Source organism: Labeo rohita, chromosome 3 (genome assembly GCF_022985175.1).
Source record: "Labeo rohita strain BAU-BD-2019 chromosome 3, IGBB_LRoh.1.0, whole genome shotgun sequence".
In the NCBI taxonomy this organism is placed as follows: Eukaryota; Metazoa; Chordata; class Actinopteri; order Cypriniformes; family Cyprinidae; genus Labeo; species Labeo rohita.
The window spans coordinates 11990141-12008572 of NC_066871.1; the positions used below are offsets into that span (position 1 = coordinate 11990141).

Genomic DNA, 18432 nt, shown 5'->3' on the forward strand with positions numbered 1-18432 from the left:
CACAATTAATGATTTGGTTTCTACAACTTTCACTTAGGAGCAAAAATCTGCCTTTAAATTGAAAGAAATACAAATTTTATTTATCGATATCGACTAATATGAAAAATTTTATTCTGAAAAGTTTTACCTGTAAGACTTAAATCTTACCTGTCCCAAGTTGTCAAAGTTGTACTTTCTCCGAATCCATTTGTAGTTCGCTTGAAGACAATCAGACTTATTGGTGATGTTTTTGGTGTCGCCACCTTCGCAATGGAAAAACTTTCCTTTGAAGAGCTGTAATTGATAACACCGCTACTGCGTTACCTGAAAATCCCTCAGATTTCTGATGAAAAGCATAGAGCATTTGAAGTAATTACCTGAACTCCAAGAATGCCAAAGACAATGAAGAAGGCACAGCAGATCAGCACAATGTTCCCAATGGGCCTCAGGGACGTTATTAGCGTTTCCACCACCAGCTTCAGTCCAGGAGCACGACTAATCACTCTATTTGTGTGAAAAAACAAAAACACAACCTATTTCAAACTGTTTGGATCCCAGGAACATTTACGTAATGGTACAATTGTCTGAGTGACCTTTAAGATCGATAAACCGCTGCTTAGTCTTACCTCTAAAACAATTCAAGGATAATAGACTTCATTTTGCAAAGCTTTAGTTGAATCGGTAAGTGAGAAGGGGCTTTTAGTGTGTAGACTCAGAAGATAATGCAACCACAATTAACATTCAGTTTGTTCCTTAACTGGAGCAATGACCATGTAGCGGATTTCATCGATTGCTTGAGCCTCAGACAGGCGTGTTGTGACCTTTCGCTCTGGCTCACCTCAGCGGCCGCAGAGTTCTCAGCAGACGAAGAACCCTCAGGATGCCAAGGATTCGGTTTCCATTAGTGTAGGCCAGAGAGACCAAAATGTCAACGAGAGAGACAAAGACCAGCACCCCGTCCAGAACATTCCAGGTGCTCTGCAGATAACTGTGCTTCCCGGCGCAAAAACCGAGGGCCACCACCTTTAACAAAAGCCATATCATGTCTGTGAGAGAGTTTTGTGGAATGAACTTCTGATATAGAGAGAAAAAGCATAAATCATACCTTCACAGTCATTTCAGCAACAAAAATCACAGTGAAAACATAATTGGAGATAATGAGGAACTTCCGCTCCTGAAATGAAAAAACGAAAGGACATGTTGTATTCATACATGCTGACAGGAAATATTCAATGCAAATGGCCATGACTGCATTTAACTGAACTTACAGATTGTGGGATAGAGGGTCTTTCCAGAGCAATGGTAATGCAGTTTAGGAAGATGAATACCAAGACTACATGATCAAACATCTTGTGAGAAATTAACCTTTGACACATCATCCGAAACCTAGGACAGAATTGTGGATTAGAAACCTGAATGTGAAAAGCAGTAGTTGGTCAGTAGTTGTTTTGGAGATGACAAATGCTTACTTGTTCTGAGGAGAAAACAGATAAAGGGACCAGTCTTCATGATCTTTACACCACTTAGGTTTATATGCTTCAAACGTCCTCTTGAGACGGAAACAGAAGCTCTGTAACACACAAGAGAGAGGCACAAGCAAATCGAATGAGAACTACAGCTAATTGCTGGAGCTCTAAACACTAACTAGTTTAAAGTGTTTAAAGTGTTTGGGGTGGGTAAGAACTGCTGCTTGTAGACATTACGCTAATGGTCTCGATTCAATATGTCAATAAGGGGGGATTCAAATGGATGCTTGTTTAAATTTGATGAATTACCATTTCATAGCCCTAACTGTTAATTTTGCAAATGTGTTCTCTGCAATATGCATTTTGCACAATTAAAATCCTTTTCGTCTAAACAACTAATTGATGTGCCAGGTACTTGGCTAGAAAGATGGATTAAGTTGTAATTATGCGGATGGTGATACAACTGTGGGAAATCATTACAAAAACATTTCCAAATAACTTCCACTCGTTCATATGAAGCATTTACACTTTATGGACTTTTCTCATGTTCTCAATTACGCAGTTTGAGTTAACACCATGCTGCACCTTTTAAACAGTTAAAAGTGTTTTTTTTTTTTTCAACAGCTCAGTAGTGACTCCATGATGCATAACTAAAATCAAATTTACTTTACAACAAAATAAAAAAAGTGTAATTTTAACTGTGAAATACTGTAAAAAAAACTGCAAAAGATCTAAACAGACATTTCATGTAATTTTACAGTAGACTGCTGTTAACTGTACAGCTTTTAGAAGTAAAAAAGAACATATCAACGTATAATTTACAGTCAAAAACTGTAAACTGACATGCCCAGAATTCCCTGTGTGACTTCTTAGTAGTTTCTTAATAGTTTTTGCATTATTATTGTGGTGTCAGTATATGAATAGTTCATTTGCGAAACCTGATAACTCTTTAACGTTTTTAACAATTTTCAAAAATCGTGTTTTTTCATTGTGTATTCCAATTAATCTGAATCAAACTGCAGTTGGTTTATTTTGATTAAGTAAAAATAACTTAAAAAATACAGCTAACTAACACAATAAAACAGAATAAAAACACAATAACTAATGAAAAACATGATTTTTGAAAATTAAAAAAAACTGAGTTATGTTTTTGCAAATAAACTCTTCATATGTTAAAGGTATAAAACTGTGTGCATTATTGTATTTACTGGTTTACATTCAAATTTTCTTGTTTGTGCATTAGTTTTACACTGAAAATTATTCTGGCAAAAACAGCTGCCAAAATTATTTTGTAAAAACTACAGATTTTTTTTTTTTTTTTTTTTTTTTTTACAGTGAAGAAATAAAATATTTTTAGGAACAACTTATGAACACAAAAACTTTATTTATTTTTTACTTTCATTCATTTAGCATATGTTTTTTCCAATAAGACTTATCATTCATACATTTGGAGTTAGTAAGATTTTTTATGTTTTTAAATTAAGTATCTTATGATCTCATCAAATACTAAAAACTGTTATACTATGAAATATTATTACAATTAAAAAAAATAAAAAATATTTTCTACATTACTTTTCAACAGTACTTTTTAAACGGTCATTGCTCCGGTCTTCAGTGTCACATCCTTCAGAAATCAGTCTAATATATTCTGATTAATATGCTGCTCAAGAAACATTTCTTATTATCATTGTTGAAAAAAGTTATGCTGCTTAATACTTTTTTTGGAAATCATGATATATTAATTTTCAGGAAAAAATTGTTTTTTTCTTGAAATTGTGAGTTTATATCTTGCGATTCTGGCTTTTTTCTCACAATTGCGAGTTTATATCATGCAATTCTATACATTGCAATATTGCAAGTGTGTGTCTCACAATTGTGGAACTGTGGGATTTAAATCGCCATTGCAAGAAAAAAGTCAGAATTGCAAAACTTGATTTTTATTGAAATTGTGAGTTTATATCTTGCAATTCTGACTTTTTTTCAATTGCGAGTTAAATTGTCCAGTTCTGAGGGGGAAAAAAGATTGATATTTTCTCAGAATTGCAAGTTTATATCTCACAATTCTCACACACAATTGCATATTATAAGGTCAGAATTGCGATGTCAGATTACATATCAACTCGCAATTTGGACTATTTTCTCGCAAGTGTGTTTATATCACGCAATTAGAAAAAAAGTCTAATTTGCGAGTTTCTATCTCACAATTCTGACTTTTTAACTCACAATTGCTATCTCAATTCTGAGAAAAAAAATCTAAATTGTTTGCGAGTTTGTATCACGGAATTCTGAGATTAAAAAAAAAAATCGCAATGACCTTTTTTAAATTTTTTACTCAAAGGCGGAAACCGGCTTCTAAATTACTATTATTCTAAAATTAGTAAATTAGTAAATAAAAAAATAAGTTGTGCATGTCTAGACTTTTTGGCTGATTGTGTGTGTTGTTTGTATGTAGGCTGTATTCTAGCCCTGTGTTTGTGTTTATTTCACAGCACTTGAAACTCAATTTCAAGGCGAGGCCTCTTGAGTGAGCAGATATCATCACACTGACACCAATAAAGGTCACTTTTCACCCACCAAGAAAAACAATTACTGCCTTCAGACTTACGGTGCTGAATCAATTACAGCATGACAATTAGTCTCCTCACAAGACAAACCCCTGGGAAGACATCTTCGACTCAACAACTGACTGTAACAAACAACACAGCATTAAGCCATAACTTACATCATCCATGTCCTCCTCTCCAATGGAGTCTTCTTTGCTCAGGTTGGCGGACAGGTCAGTGGGCAGATGCAGGCTTCTTCCATTGCAGTCGTGGTAGTCTCCCAGTGAGCTGAAGCTGGGGGTTTGGGGCAGTTCAGGGATATCCAGAGAGCTGGGATGTTGCAGTGACCCTCCACTGATATTGGCCAGCTTTTCACCCTCCAAGTCGTCGTCCTCAAAGCTGCCCCTGCCTTCCCCAGACAGCAGAGACTCCCTCTCCCCAGATGTGTCCTTCCTTTTCAAACTCGGCGCCCGTCCTAAGCTGTTCCAGCTTGACCTACGGCTGCCCCAGTTACTGCCTGAGCCACGGGGGTGGCATGGAGATCTTCTTGGGCTGGGCTGGGGAAGTAAAGGAATATATATTGTCCTAGTAAGATGTTACAGTGCCTAAAGCAATAGTTTGCCGCACCACAGAAAAATGTGCTTTTAACCACCCAGCCCAATTTGAATGAAAAAAGCCCAAGTTTATGAAATAAGTCATCAAAATCTTGAAAAAACAAGCAGTATTCTCTGATCTCAAACGCTGAGGGCATGTCCACTGTCTGCATGGAAAAGTTGCTGCATCTCTCAACTGTCAAATACAAATTGAAATAAGAAGATGGAGCTGTTTTGTAAATTCTTGCAACCAAGTAATATGCATTTACAATGAAGGCATAGCTAACTTGCAAATTGTAGTCTGTAGTAACTAACGGTAATGACAGTAACTCGCGACTGAGCGGGCGAACCACTGATGCTAATGTGCTCTAGTTATTATAATGTTAGTGGAGGGCCCAAGCTCAGTGGCTACACTGCATTGAGACATGATTTTAGGCCCGCCCAAAAAAAGTTGAACACAAAAATAGTCTAACTCCACAATTTAGTACTACATAGTTCACAGTCTTTGTAATGTGTTTTTAGCAATACATTTCTAACATTTTTAATGTGTTTAGAAACAATTCTTTGAATTGCTTTTACGCAGTACTACAGTACTGCATACTTTAAGTACTACAGTCAGGTGTCCCCATATTTTAATACCCTTTTGATGTTTTGCATATAAATTGGCTTTACCTGCAGTACAGAGTTGTTTACAAGCTGTACATGCAGTAAAAAGCTGCTTTGTCACTGACAAACAATAGAAGACATTTGCAAGTTTTGCTTCCTACAGTGGATTTAAGGTGAATATCCACCTCATCTATTTTTTGTTTGTTTGTTTTCTGTCTTATAAAGTAATCCCTTACTGTTTTGGTGAGAGAAACCACTGCAAACAATTCACTGCATGAGTGAACTGTCCAAATGAATCAAAGTGAATCACAAACAACTGAAACATTTGCCTGATTAGATTAAAAGTGTTATTTGTTTGTAAAAATTGTATCTTTCTGATTCTAAACAGCTGACAGAAAAAATTACATTTTTATTAGTAATATTTTAATGGGGAACAGCAGTATTTTACTCAGCGATGCCCCTGACTACAGTAAAAAAAATAGCAATAAACAATTAAAAAACACAAAATCACATTTATGCATCTGACAGACACTTTTCAAGGTTTGAGTCAGTAACAAACAAGTGTGTCCACAATGAATAAAATACTATAAAAATGTGCCATGTTTGTAAAAAAAAAAAAGTGTTTTTGCATTTTTGTTGGTTTCATATTGATTTGAAAAAGCATACCACTGTCAGTAAATGTTTAAATTGAATGAATATTAAAAAATCATGGTGTTACCATCAAATAGAAAGTGATATTACATTGTAAATACACCTTGAATACACAGTATTAACACTGTACACCAGAGGTCACCTTAACCGAAAATTCTCCGTCATTGACAGAATTTTTAATCAGTGACGGAAAAATCTAAAGGGCGTCCGTCATTTTGACAGATTACACTTAGGGTGATCTACTGTAAATTGTAGCTGTAATTCTCAGCCCTGTCCAGTTGGTGGCGAGTGCGCTCCAGTGTGGCAGCAGAGCATGAGATACAGAACAAAAATAAAACTGTCACAATTGTTTTCCTATGCATTTGATTACGCACAGGCGAATACACAGAAGCTTCAATGATCTATCATGCCACATTAAAGAGCACCAAAACGGAATTTATTGCTTGAATTTCCTAAGGAAATTGACAGAATTTGAAATCTGACACTTTCATTCATATCAAAAGTAACACAGAGACTAGCCTATTGCTATTTATTGGAAGGAAGACTGTCCATTCATCAACTGAAAGCCATATAGAACGAGAGATCGATTGTGATTTAAGAATCGATATTGGTTCATTAAAAATGAGAATCTATTAAAATCGATTTTTTTTATTTTACCTTTTATTTTACATCAAAATGATGGACAATGTTGAAGTCTAGCGCAACCTCTGCTGTACATGTTAATCATTTTCAGAAATGTTTTATATATATTTAAACTATATTCTACAATATTTTTCAATGTAATAATTACTGCAGAAAGTAAAATATTGTGAATTATTCATTTATAAATAACATTTATACATGACATTTCAGAAACTGAACCTATGTCATAAAAAGGTAAATGATGACATCAGTTTTCTGTTTCCCAACTACTGTATGCTCAAGCAATCTTTATGCACTAAAAAAAAAGTAAGCATTTTTTGATTTTTAGATTTATGCAATTCAATGAATAGTAAAATTCCATCAAATTGAACTGAATATTCCTTACATACCTTAATTGAGTAAGTAATTAAGGATTGTTCAATTATTTATTTAAAATACGTAAGGATTATTCAATTCAAATTGATGCAGTTTTACTATTAATTACAACACAGGCTCATTGGAAATACGCGCCTCTATATACATTTCTGCATAACTGAAAAAACTTCTTTTTTCAGTGTTGAAATGAACACCAGAGGCAGTAATAAAGTCTAATTTTCACACAGTTACTTTCAGAATATTATATTATGGCTTCAAAACTATTTTAACATCCTGCATGATTTGAAAACTGATACTTTTGAACATTGTCGTCACATAAACACCTTCATATGCATGAGTTCTACCTTCTGCCTCTAAACCTTTACGACACTACCAGGATATTTGCATTCTGAAAAGCCGCAATACGTACCTCAAACAGTGTAATATGCCAACGTAATAAAAACATGCCATGGTCACGTACTTAACGTGTGTTTTAGCACAACTCTCTGGACATTTCACTTTGAAGCTGTTGCGAAACATGCAGTAAGGTACGTAATTACAGTGTAATTAAATTGTGTAAATCTTAAAAAAGGCCTAAAGATTGTGTGTGTGTGTGCGTAATGTTACTGTAATGGACACCTGATTGTAATCTGACATCTGATTTTTTTCTTACCAGGGATTTTTGATCAAAAGCATTTGGATCTATCGAGATCCCACTGCCCCGTCTGGACTCACTCAGACCAAACACTGACTCGGGGCCGAGCGAGCTCTTCGGAGTGGGCATTGGGGTGGCAGCAGTGCGCATGATGATTGGAGGGGGCAAAGTGCCTCGAGGATCCACGTGCCCATTGGCTGACATCATCAGAGAGTACATCTTCAGCTCTATTGGTGGACATAACAGGAGTTATTCGATGAAAGTCATCACCATTCAGTAATTAAAATTAAAAGGATTATCCATGAATGACAAAGTAGTAAAGGTAAATGGAGGAAGGACACATAAAAAGGCCATTTTTTCCCAGAAGATTCATATATTTGAAATGGGTATGGCTTTAATGTGGCTCTAGAGGACCACTGCCTGCAATGAACTTAACTTTAAGCCTGAATGAACATACTAAGGATAGGAGAAATATATGTAGTGTAAAAAGTGTGCATAGGAGGCATTTTATGTGTAAACGGAAGTAACCTGTATCTCGTAATTCCCCCATCTTCTCCTCCTCTTCAAAGTTCACTGACCGCTTTTCCTCATCCGCATCTGACTTGTTAGCATCTCCCTGCAAAGCACAAGAGATTTCTGTGGACAGCTCACAGTGTTTCAGTAAGCACTCAGCCCACTAAAGTGTTATTCAGGGTGCACTGAAGCCAAACAGGAGCCGTTCTCTCAGAGGACGCCGGCCTCTGGCGTCAACAACAAACTGCCCTTCACTCATTCACAGCCTGCTGTGCATACAGACAGCTGTGGTGCCCATATTATCAGTACTCTGCTATACCCTGTTAGAACTCGATTGCAGTTTGGACTGTGTGAAGTCAGTGTTTGTTTTAGCCTTTGCAGGTTTACACCTACTAATAACAAGTTCACAATTCACACAGTCCCCAGCATGACAGATGGGCCAAACACTGCAGCACTGTATCAGCAATGCAGTTTATCTCCCCGGACTATATGGAGAAAACAGCTACTTTGTTTGTGCACAGATCTGCATCCTTAACAAGCCAAATTCTATAAATCCCTGTAGCACAAGTTCAACTTGTGTGGCACAGGTTTACCCTCTTCGAGGAGCGATCAATCTGCATATTAGCTACATATTTAGATTTTTAATTAACATATACTGTACAGTATGTCAGATTTATGTGATTACTATTTTGTAGATAATGTAAACTTTATATGTGCAAACCAAAAGTTGAGAGGGGGGGGGCACCACAAGCTTCTTTATGCTTGTTTAGTTAAATCTGAAGTAATGAAAACAAATACTTTATCTGTAAAGTATTTAAATCTTTTTTTAACTGTAGATTTAGACATGGAGTTGATTTATTGGTTTATAAGATGTACTTATTTTTAAACATCCATTATTTAAAAAAAGATTATTTATTTATTTAAGTGTTCCCATACTTTGCTGCTCTCTTGATAATGTTTTGGTTATTTAGATAGAAATTGGCTGCGGTACAGTATGTGCAACAAAACATTGTATGTGCAGTAAAAACTGCTTTGTCACAAACAAACAATAGAAGATATTTCCAAGTTTTGTTTCCTAGAGATTATACGGAAGCCTGTTTCCACCACTGAATAAACAACAACAACAAAAGGTAATTTTGACTTTTTATGTCGCAGTTCTGACTTTTTTTCTCAGAATTGTGAGATATAAACTCTCAATTGCGAGTTATAAAGTCAAAATTGTGAGATATACTGTAAACTTGCAATTCTGACTCTTTTTCTCAGAACTGCATGATATAAACTCATAACTGAGAGTTAGAAAGTCAGAATTGCAAGATGCAAACTCACAACTTTGACTTATTTTTGAGGAATTTTGCGAAATTGTATATGCGTTCCTGACTTTTTTTTTTCTAGCAATTGCCATTTGCAATTGACATTTTGTTTCTCAGAATTATGAGGTATAAACTCACAATTTTGAGTTATAAAGTCCAATTCTGGGAGGGTGAAAAAAGACTGATATGTTCTAAGAATTGCAAGTTTATATCTCACAATTCTGACTTAGTAACTTGGAATTGGCAGATATAAACCTACAATTCTGAGAAAAATTCTGAATTGCAAAATATAAATTTGTGAGTAAACAGTGAGTTTATATCTCGCAATTCTGACTTTATAACTCGCAACTGCGAGTTTATATCACACATTTCTGAGAAAAAGAGTCAGAATTGAGAGTTTATATTTCACAGTTCTGAGAAAAAGTCAGAATTGTGAGATGCAAACTCAAAATTGTGAGAAAAAATAAATTAACTTTTTTTTTCCACTTTTTTTTAAATTACATTTTTAATTTAGTGCCGGAAACAGGCTTCCACAGGATTCATTTTTTTCTGCCTTTTAAAGTATCCCATTAGCATCTGGTATGGGAAACCACTGCAAATGATTAAATGCATGAATGAACTGTTAACATGAATCAAACTGAATCACAAACAATGGGAAAGTCTGTCTGGTTAAATCAAAAAGGTCATTATTTTGCAAAATTCTGTTTCTGTTTAGTTCTGATTCTCAACGGCTGATAGAAAACACATGTTTTCACTGCCAAAATATTATTAGGATAAATGATTTTCAGGTCAGGTATTTTTATGTTGACTGCAGTTGTGTGCAGTGATGTTTATCTCCCCAGACTATCTGGAGAAAGCAACTGCTTTGTGCACAGATCTTTAGAAAATAAACACCTCTAAAACTGAGCCAGCTGAAATAGGTTTTTTTTGTTACCTCTGCCTGAAACCCCTCCACTAAGATGGCCACCAGTAGGTTAAAGAGCACATAATTCCCAAAAGTCATCAGAGCCACAAAATAAAGAGCCGCCCATGGGGTGGTGGAAGCCATTCCATTATAGAGGACCACGTTCCAGTCTTCCTGGGTCAGAATCTGAAACACAAACGCAAGCAGTTTACGAAACAGAAAAGGATGGAGAACGGCTGAGTAGAGAAAATCTCTGATGTATTAATGAAATGTGCAATACAGTACTCTTTTGTGCATGTATTTCTCAATTACATAGTGGGGGAAATTAATACAGAATTTGATGCCGTAGGTCCAATTTGAGTAGTGTTTTGTGATGATACTGTACAAACCATTCAAAGTTCTGCTTCTTACTGAAGTTAAAGTAATTGGCTGTCCCAGTCCAGCAATTAGGTCTTTTTTAACCACAGAATAACACTGATCTTCTAGTGAGAATAGCTGCTGTACAGCATACGTACACAGTGCAAGTTCAGCAGCTCAGCTTCATCACAGGAAATTGTAAGGAAATGCAGGAAATAATGCACACAAAGGCTTTCCATCGGCAAGTAAGCACAGGGGTCGGTTGCATAAACCGTTAAGACTAGTCTTAAAAAGTTGGTCTATTTTTTTTTCTTCAATACTGGTCATAATGTTTTAAATTCAGTTACAAAAAGGTAGATTGGTCTAATGTGAATCTGAAAAAGTAAGACTGATTACCTCTTGGATAACTGCTACTTGTAGTTAATCAAACTAGTTTTTAATTTTAAACATAGTGGCTATGTATATGCAACTGGCCTCTACATTGTGAAAAACTATTTTTCAAAGTTATGAACAAAACAAGAAAATACTATTTCAGCATTTCTACTTCAAAATGTCAGATTTAATTCCATGCTACTTTTTGGCAATTAATTGTGAAATTTACAAGCAATTTTCTGAGCGAAAATAATGCAGTGTATTGCAGTGTATGCATAACCTGACCCCAGCACAGTCAGCATCATCTCAGTTCTGACCTGAAACACAGTGACAATGGCCCACAGCAGGGAATCAAAGTTTTTCCTGTCTGGAATAGTGTCTCCATTCTCCATCTTCAAGCTGAATTTGCATCCAAACAGATGCATTCCAAGAATGCTGAATTGAGGGTAAAAGAAAAATAAAATGTATAAACATTTGAGCGCGTACGTCCAGAATTATGTTAATGACAAGACAACACATTTTCAGCACATTACTACCTAGTGTGCCAATTGTGAAAACTGAAGCCAAAAAATTTTCAAAACAAAACAAATCGCACTTCAAATACATTTTTCCCAAAGATGGCTTCCATAGATGGTTATTAATCATGCTGTATGCACAGAGTTTTCTAAAGTTCAGATTATAGTTTTGGTGGCACGATGCACCAAACCCGGTTTTAATCAGCTGAGTGAGTTGTGGGTGTGGTCTGCACCTGAATGTGAAGATGAAAAGCATGAGCAGCATGCAGAAAGTTGCCACATTGTCCATGGTCTTCATCAGGACCACCAGCTGTCTGCGCAGCGCAGGGAGGAATCGCACCAGTTTGAGCACACGCAGGAGACGAAACGTCCTCAGCACTGAAAGACCCCCATCTGCCTGCCCTATGATCTCCCACACACTGTCACAGAAACACATGGTTATAATTTTATACTTAATAGTTCACATAAGAAAAAAATTATGACTTCAGTATTGCTTACAAATGTTTATATGCACTTAAAATCCAATATGTATTTTAAAAAGAAATCCTGCAAAAAAATGTTCACATCTTTATGTAGGGTTTTAAAAAGAAATTTTCCTTAATTTTTTGCCAAAAAAAATGTCACAATACTATCTTTCTGTATTATTAACAAATAAATAGGGTTAGGGTTTCATAAAAAATTGTAAAAAGATTTTGCATAACATTTTTTTTTATTATTCAATAAAATTTTAAGTAATTTTAATTTATTCTAAACATTCCACTTTTTTCATTTCATAATTGCAAACTATTTATACATTTTCTATTTTTTTAAATCAAAATATCTGATTATACACTAAATGTTTAGGGCCAAACTGTAATATTTCACAATATTACTGTAGTATTAATCAAATAAATGCAACTTTGATTTATTTCAGAAACATTAAAAAAGTTTTAAAAATGCATTGTATATCTGATGCATAACTTGTCCATGTTTTTTTTTTTTTTTTAATCAAAATAATTTTAGGTCATTTTAATTTATTCTAAACATTCCACATTTTTTCATTTCATAATTGCAAAATCTTTATACATTTTCTATTTTTTTAATCTAAATATCTTATTATACACTAAAGGTTTAGCGCCAAACCGTAATATTTCACAATATTACAGTTTTTACTGTATTATTAACCAAATAATTGCAACTTTGATTTATTTCAAAAACATTAAAAAACTTTTAAAATGCATTGTATATTTAGTAAGTGTAGCGTAACAAGTATTATATAAGACATAGACACATACAGATAAATAACAGATCTTACCTTATGACTACAATAATCCCATCAAAGATGTTGTAGGGGTTCTTGATATAGCCGAAGATGCCAAAGGCCAGCAGTTTGAAGAGCATTTCGAGGACAAACATGCTAGTGAAGACGATGTTGCTAATCTCCAGGACGTTTGTCAGCTCCTCAGGCTGTGAGAGGAAACAGAGCCACACCTCATTACCTTCTGCAGGCCAAAGTCATGCCAAGATACTGCTGGGAATACAACATATGAGTGACCTTAATCGCTGACCCTCATAATGGCACCTTCACACACCTTTACTCTCACAACATAACATGAAACGCTTGAGGGTGTGAGTCAGAGTAGTACTGTATATAAATATGGAGAACTGCAGCGCATTCAAATGATAAATGAACAGTTTATGTAACACAATACCTCCGGGCCAAATGACAAAGATATTTCGAAGCAATTACAATTGTTCATCTTCACGCAAAAACCTCCAGAGCTGAGGTTAAACAAACAAAATAAAACCCAAAGCTCTCTGCAAAGCAATGCAGATCACTCTTCTAAAATCTGTCCATCATAAGCAGTTTCAGGGCCAGAGAATTAGTCTCCGTACCTTTGCTGATGCAGACTATACCAGCTAAAGAACTGAAGAATTACCACTGCACTCTTCAGTTCTTCAGCACAGTGCAAATCAATAAACACATTCTAAAGGAAACATAAACGATATGAGCCTCTTGGTTCTGGTGGCCGTTATAAGAGCAGCCACCCTCAGCATTCACCTGGATACTGTTCACGTTAACACTGTGTTATAAAATCAATACGTCACTCTCGCTACGAGCAAGCTGAAAGTTACTGTAAAACACTTCCGTTTAACCCGCAGATATTTAAGGGCGATAAGGTTTCACTACTTGTGATATCACTCTCGTCTTATCAGTGCTTTAAAAGACACATAAATCTGCATTAGATATCATTAAATCATAATTGAAACAAACCTTCGCAAATGCAAACCCATATCCAACAAAACTACGGTAACAGGTCAGCACTAGGGGGCTCCACAGCCTCTGCTGCCTGCATTGATCTACATACATTAATCAATGTAATTCATGAATATTTATATGCCACTTCCCGAGACTGCTTGTTACCCAGGAACAACAGATTAGTAATGGATTAGTAAAAGAATAATGAAAACCCTTCATTATACCATCTTCGACTGCAGTGTTAGATTAGACGAGCGTTTTAGGCCTTACAGGCATCAATCTTTGCTTCTAAACAATTTTAGCATCATCAATTTAGTACACTAGTATTGAAGGAAACATGAATAAACTAAAACCCAGAAAAACGTGCTCGCAGTGTCAACACAAACCAGATGGTAATCACATTTTCAGTGGGCAAATTTCCGTTTAAAGCTTACAATTTATGCAACAACATATATGCATAAACAGATGTGCTTGCGCGTGGGGTCCAACAGGTTGGTTTGTGAATCATTATTCCAGCAGCAGACACCACCTCAGGTGCCAAGATAGCTAGTGTGTGTTAACTCTAATATGGTTTGAAGTAAAAATATGATGCTAATTTGCCAGTACAACAGATTCAAAAACATACCATGGTGCAACGACATTGTTTAGTGTAATTTCCCTCATGAAGTGAGAGACACGCCATTATGCAGTGCCATAGCCTGAGCTCAGTCGTGATGAATTCTAAACACAATCTTCCAGTTTATGCATAATTTTTCCAACAAAATGGCGTCTTTTTTCAGTGAAGACAGAGGAATAGTGCATTTGTGTTTTAGAATATTATTCGATTACAGAACAATGTTGTGTCTATGATACATCCGCACCAGACAATCTAGCTTATCCCCTCTTCAACAAAACCGTGTAGAGATAGTTCACAAACTAATAAACACACAAACAACCTCACAACCAAAAAACTAAACTTCTGTCATTATTTACTCACTCATATCATGACTCCTTTCCTCCTCAAAAGCTAATGTGAATAGTATTCTGACCACTCTTCATTACACTATTAAATATAAAGATTCTTTATTGGCACCGATCGTTCCTTTATCATTCATGGAACCTTTTCATTACACAAAAGCTTCTTAATAGTGAAAAAAAGGTTCTTTAGATTATTTAAATATTCTTTGTGCTATGAAAGTTTCTTTGGGAAACCCAAAATGTTTTGGAACCTTTTTGCAAAAACAGATAACTCAAAAATCATGTTGTTTATTATGTTGTCATGTTTTTATTGCATTTTATTGTGTTAGTTATGTATATTTTTTAAGTTATTTTTACTTAAAGGAGAAGTCCACTTCCAGAACAACAATTTACAAATAATTTACTCACCCCCTTGTCATCCAAGATGTTCATGTCTTTCTGTCTTCAGTCGTAAAGAAATTTTGGTTTTTGAGGAAAACATTTCAGGATTTTTCTCCATATAGTGGACTTCACTGGTGCCCTCGATTTTAAACTTCCAAAATGTAGTTTAAATGCAGCTTCAAAGGGCTCTAAATGATCCCAGCTGAGGAAGAAGTGTCTTATCTAGCGAAATGATCAGTCATTTTTAAGCACAAAAGCTAAAATGAACGAAATTAAGATTTGTTTATTTAATCACATATAAGTTTATCATCTGTGTACTGTTGTTCCGCCTATGTTCTGTGTGACCTTTCAACTTGATTCAATAGTAGGTAGTGTCGTGAACGCGCTTCCCAGAGCCTGTGCTACACAAGCTTTTGTGCTTAAAAGTATAAAAAATGTTATTTTCCAAAAAAAAATGACCAAACGTTTCGCTAGATAAGACCCTTCTTCCTCGGCTGGGATCGTTTAGAGCCCTTTGAAGCTGCATTTAAACTACATTTTGGAAGTTCAAAATCGGGGCACCAATGAAGTCCAATATATGAAGAAAAATCCTGAAATGCTTTCCTCAGAAACCATAATTTCTTTACAACTGAAGACAGAAAGACCTGAGCATCTTGGATGAAAAGGGGGTGAGTAAATTGTTTATGAATTGTTGTCCTGGAAGTGGAGTTCTCCTTTAATCCAAATAACCCAACTGCAGTTTGACTGAGATTAATTGGAATGCACAATAAAAAAATGATCATTTTGAAAATGTAAAAAAAAAAAAAAAACAGTTCTTTGTGCCCAAAATATGAGAGGTTATGTACTAATGCGTTTTTGTTTGAAAACGCATCTTTTTCTCTCCGTTTTGGCCTTCCATCCACATTAAGACTGGGTTTTTGTCAAGGATACAGAATTTTTTGAAAATAAAAGAGGATAAATGTGCTTGCGATGTTTTTACATTGTAGTGTGGACTGTGCAAACGTAGGCTTTTGAAAACGATGATGCATGTTTAGTCGTGATGCATACTGTACCAATAGATATATACAGAGTTCTGGCATGAAACTCTAGATAGCGCAATCCCGATAGGTCTAACTCAATTTGACCTCTGACAACATTATCACATGGCACAGCTGATTGGTTCTCTACTGTATCAGTAGTCAGTAAGCTCACTGCTTAACATTCAAATATATGACTAGTGCTTGCCGTAGCAGTTTGCAGCATGTTTCAGAAACCCTCCACCTTCCCCAGCTGCACTTGTAGATCGGCTATGATTCATGTATGCTATATGGGGGTTATTCATATATGTTATATAGGTATGTGCAGCAGCAGTATTTCTTAAATGCTCTCAGCAGCATGTTGTGGATGTCTCTGTACTTGCTCTGCCGCAGCAGCAGCAGCAGCGTAGCAGATCTATTCCGCCAAGATCAAATACATTAACACTGCCATGTACATTACCATGTTAATCCCTCCGAGAGCTGTCATGACAGAACCATTTTTATACCGGTATTTTGCCTGCTACTTTCACACTAAAGATATGTTACTTTGTACACACTTCACAGAAAAATTACTCGTAATTGAAAACCTGTGCCATACAGAACCTTTAACGTCTGGAAGAACCTTTCTGTTTCAAAAAAGGTTCTATGTGGCAAAAGAAGGTTCTTCAGATTATAAATTGGTAAGAAAGAGATGATTCTTTAAAAAAAACCTTTGACTGAATGTTTTTTTGTGGAACCAGAAATGGCTCTTCTATGGTATCGCTGTGAAGAACCTTTTAAAGCACCTTTATTTTTAAGAGTGTATATTCAAATTGATGAATTACTTAATCCAGCTCACAAAAATTGTCTTAAGAATTTGTTTACAAATCAGATTCTTGTGAACAAATTAAATATGTAAATATGTACATTTTTACATGTTTCTTACACAAATTGAATGTATGAGTTCAGAAGAGTCTAGAGACTATTTTTTATCATACCTTTATGGTGCTTTTGGGGCTTTTTGAAGCCCTTTTCATGTCCTTACAACATGAGAGTCAGTAAACGATGACGTTTTTTATTTTCAACTGTGCCATTTGCACTACACACAAATCGAATATCCATCTCGGCTTTCCTGAACATGGTCTGTCTGAGTGCAAAGCTACAAATTCCCACTGCTGCTGCATCAAGCACATTTGCTGGACAGAGCAATGTAAAAGCAATGACAGTGAAAATGCATGTTGGGACGCTGGGCTTTCAGTGATGGCAACGTGGCAGACTAAAGGAGAGTGATGTTAGCAGAAGACGTCCGTTTTTTTTTTTCCACAGGGAGTCGGCCGTTGCACCCCTTATTGCAACATTCCTCCATCATATCCCATGATGCATAGCACACATCCCCCACTTCTTTATGAACCTCTGAAAGCAGAACAACTCAGAAAAGAAACAACTGTCTGTACTTTCATGGCTATTTGAGATAATTTTCATCATTTTACAGCTCTAAACTATTCAATGAACAGCGTAATCTGAAGATAAACAGCATTATGTGTTTGATAGATAAACGTGTGATGAGAATCTGGGTGAACATAAGATGCAGAAGTGCTTTGCAAATGGGTATTTGATGTATAACATAAATGAATGTCTATAAGTTGAACTGCAGTTTGTTTGAGCACCCCGACTGTTCTGGAATCATGTCACATTTATTTATATAGCACTTTAAACAATAAAGATGGTTTCAAACTAGCTTTACCATAATAAACAGAAAAATAAAAGTGTTAATGATGCAAAATCAATCAATTATGAAACAAACTTAATTTCAATGTAAAGCAGCTCTACAGAATACGTTATTCAGTCGAATTCATTAGACATAACAAGACTGGCTCAGGGCGGGGCTAAGACTTTAACAAACCAATGAAAAGTGCTATGCACATTTTGGCTAGCACTTCAGCATAATATAAAATATGAAAGCTTCCAGTATAAAAACCCTAACTCTGCCATTGGTCTCAGAAACCAATAGCCCTGCCCCAAACTCATGCCATTGGTCGAGCCACTGTTACTATGTTGTGCTGTTCAGGATGTTTAAAAACAAACAGAAGACTGTTTTGATAAAGTCAATACAGTCCACAGAGTCACTGTGTTTACACTTCCTGGAGAATCAGCCAACAAATGCCTTACAAACGGCTTTAAAATACTTTTAGAAGGAGAACAGCACATCACAATACAGGATGCGTCAACTTCCCAAAAGTATTTCATGTCAGCTACTCAGCCTCAGAGGTAATGAGCATGTCTATCATTTATCAAAGTGAAATAACTGTATGTGCAGTGGAGACTTGCGCGTGTCTTCGGTGATGGGGTGAACAGTGGCATAGGCTCTGTGAAGTGACTTTGACTGATGCAGTAATGAAG

At 35.8% G+C, this 18432-nt stretch overlaps 1 protein-coding gene across 3 annotated transcripts in view; it reads right to left on the reverse strand.

Annotated features, from left to right (window-relative positions):
• Positions 1 to 18432, reverse strand: part of cacna1ha (calcium channel, voltage-dependent, T type, alpha 1H subunit a) — a 67129-nt gene that overhangs the window by 20192 nt on the left and 28505 nt on the right. For all 3 annotated transcript variants that reach the window (XM_051103418.1, XM_051103404.1, XM_051103411.1), the window contains exons 9-21: positions 12755 to 12906; positions 11694 to 11879; positions 11263 to 11380; positions 10247 to 10402; positions 8018 to 8105; positions 7508 to 7716; positions 4168 to 4545; positions 1449 to 1549; positions 1248 to 1365; positions 1085 to 1153; positions 818 to 1002; positions 357 to 483; positions 148 to 273 (exon numbers count right to left, since the gene is read on the reverse strand). In XM_051103418.1, the coding sequence (XP_050959375.1) occupies positions 148 to 273; positions 357 to 483; positions 818 to 1002; positions 1085 to 1153; positions 1248 to 1365; positions 1449 to 1549; positions 4168 to 4545; positions 7508 to 7716; positions 8018 to 8105; positions 10247 to 10402; positions 11263 to 11380; positions 11694 to 11879; positions 12755 to 12906 (2013 nt within the window). The remainder of the gene's footprint in view (positions 1 to 147; positions 274 to 356; positions 484 to 817; positions 1003 to 1084; positions 1154 to 1247; positions 1366 to 1448; positions 1550 to 4167; positions 4546 to 7507; positions 7717 to 8017; positions 8106 to 10246; positions 10403 to 11262; positions 11381 to 11693; positions 11880 to 12754; positions 12907 to 18432) is intronic.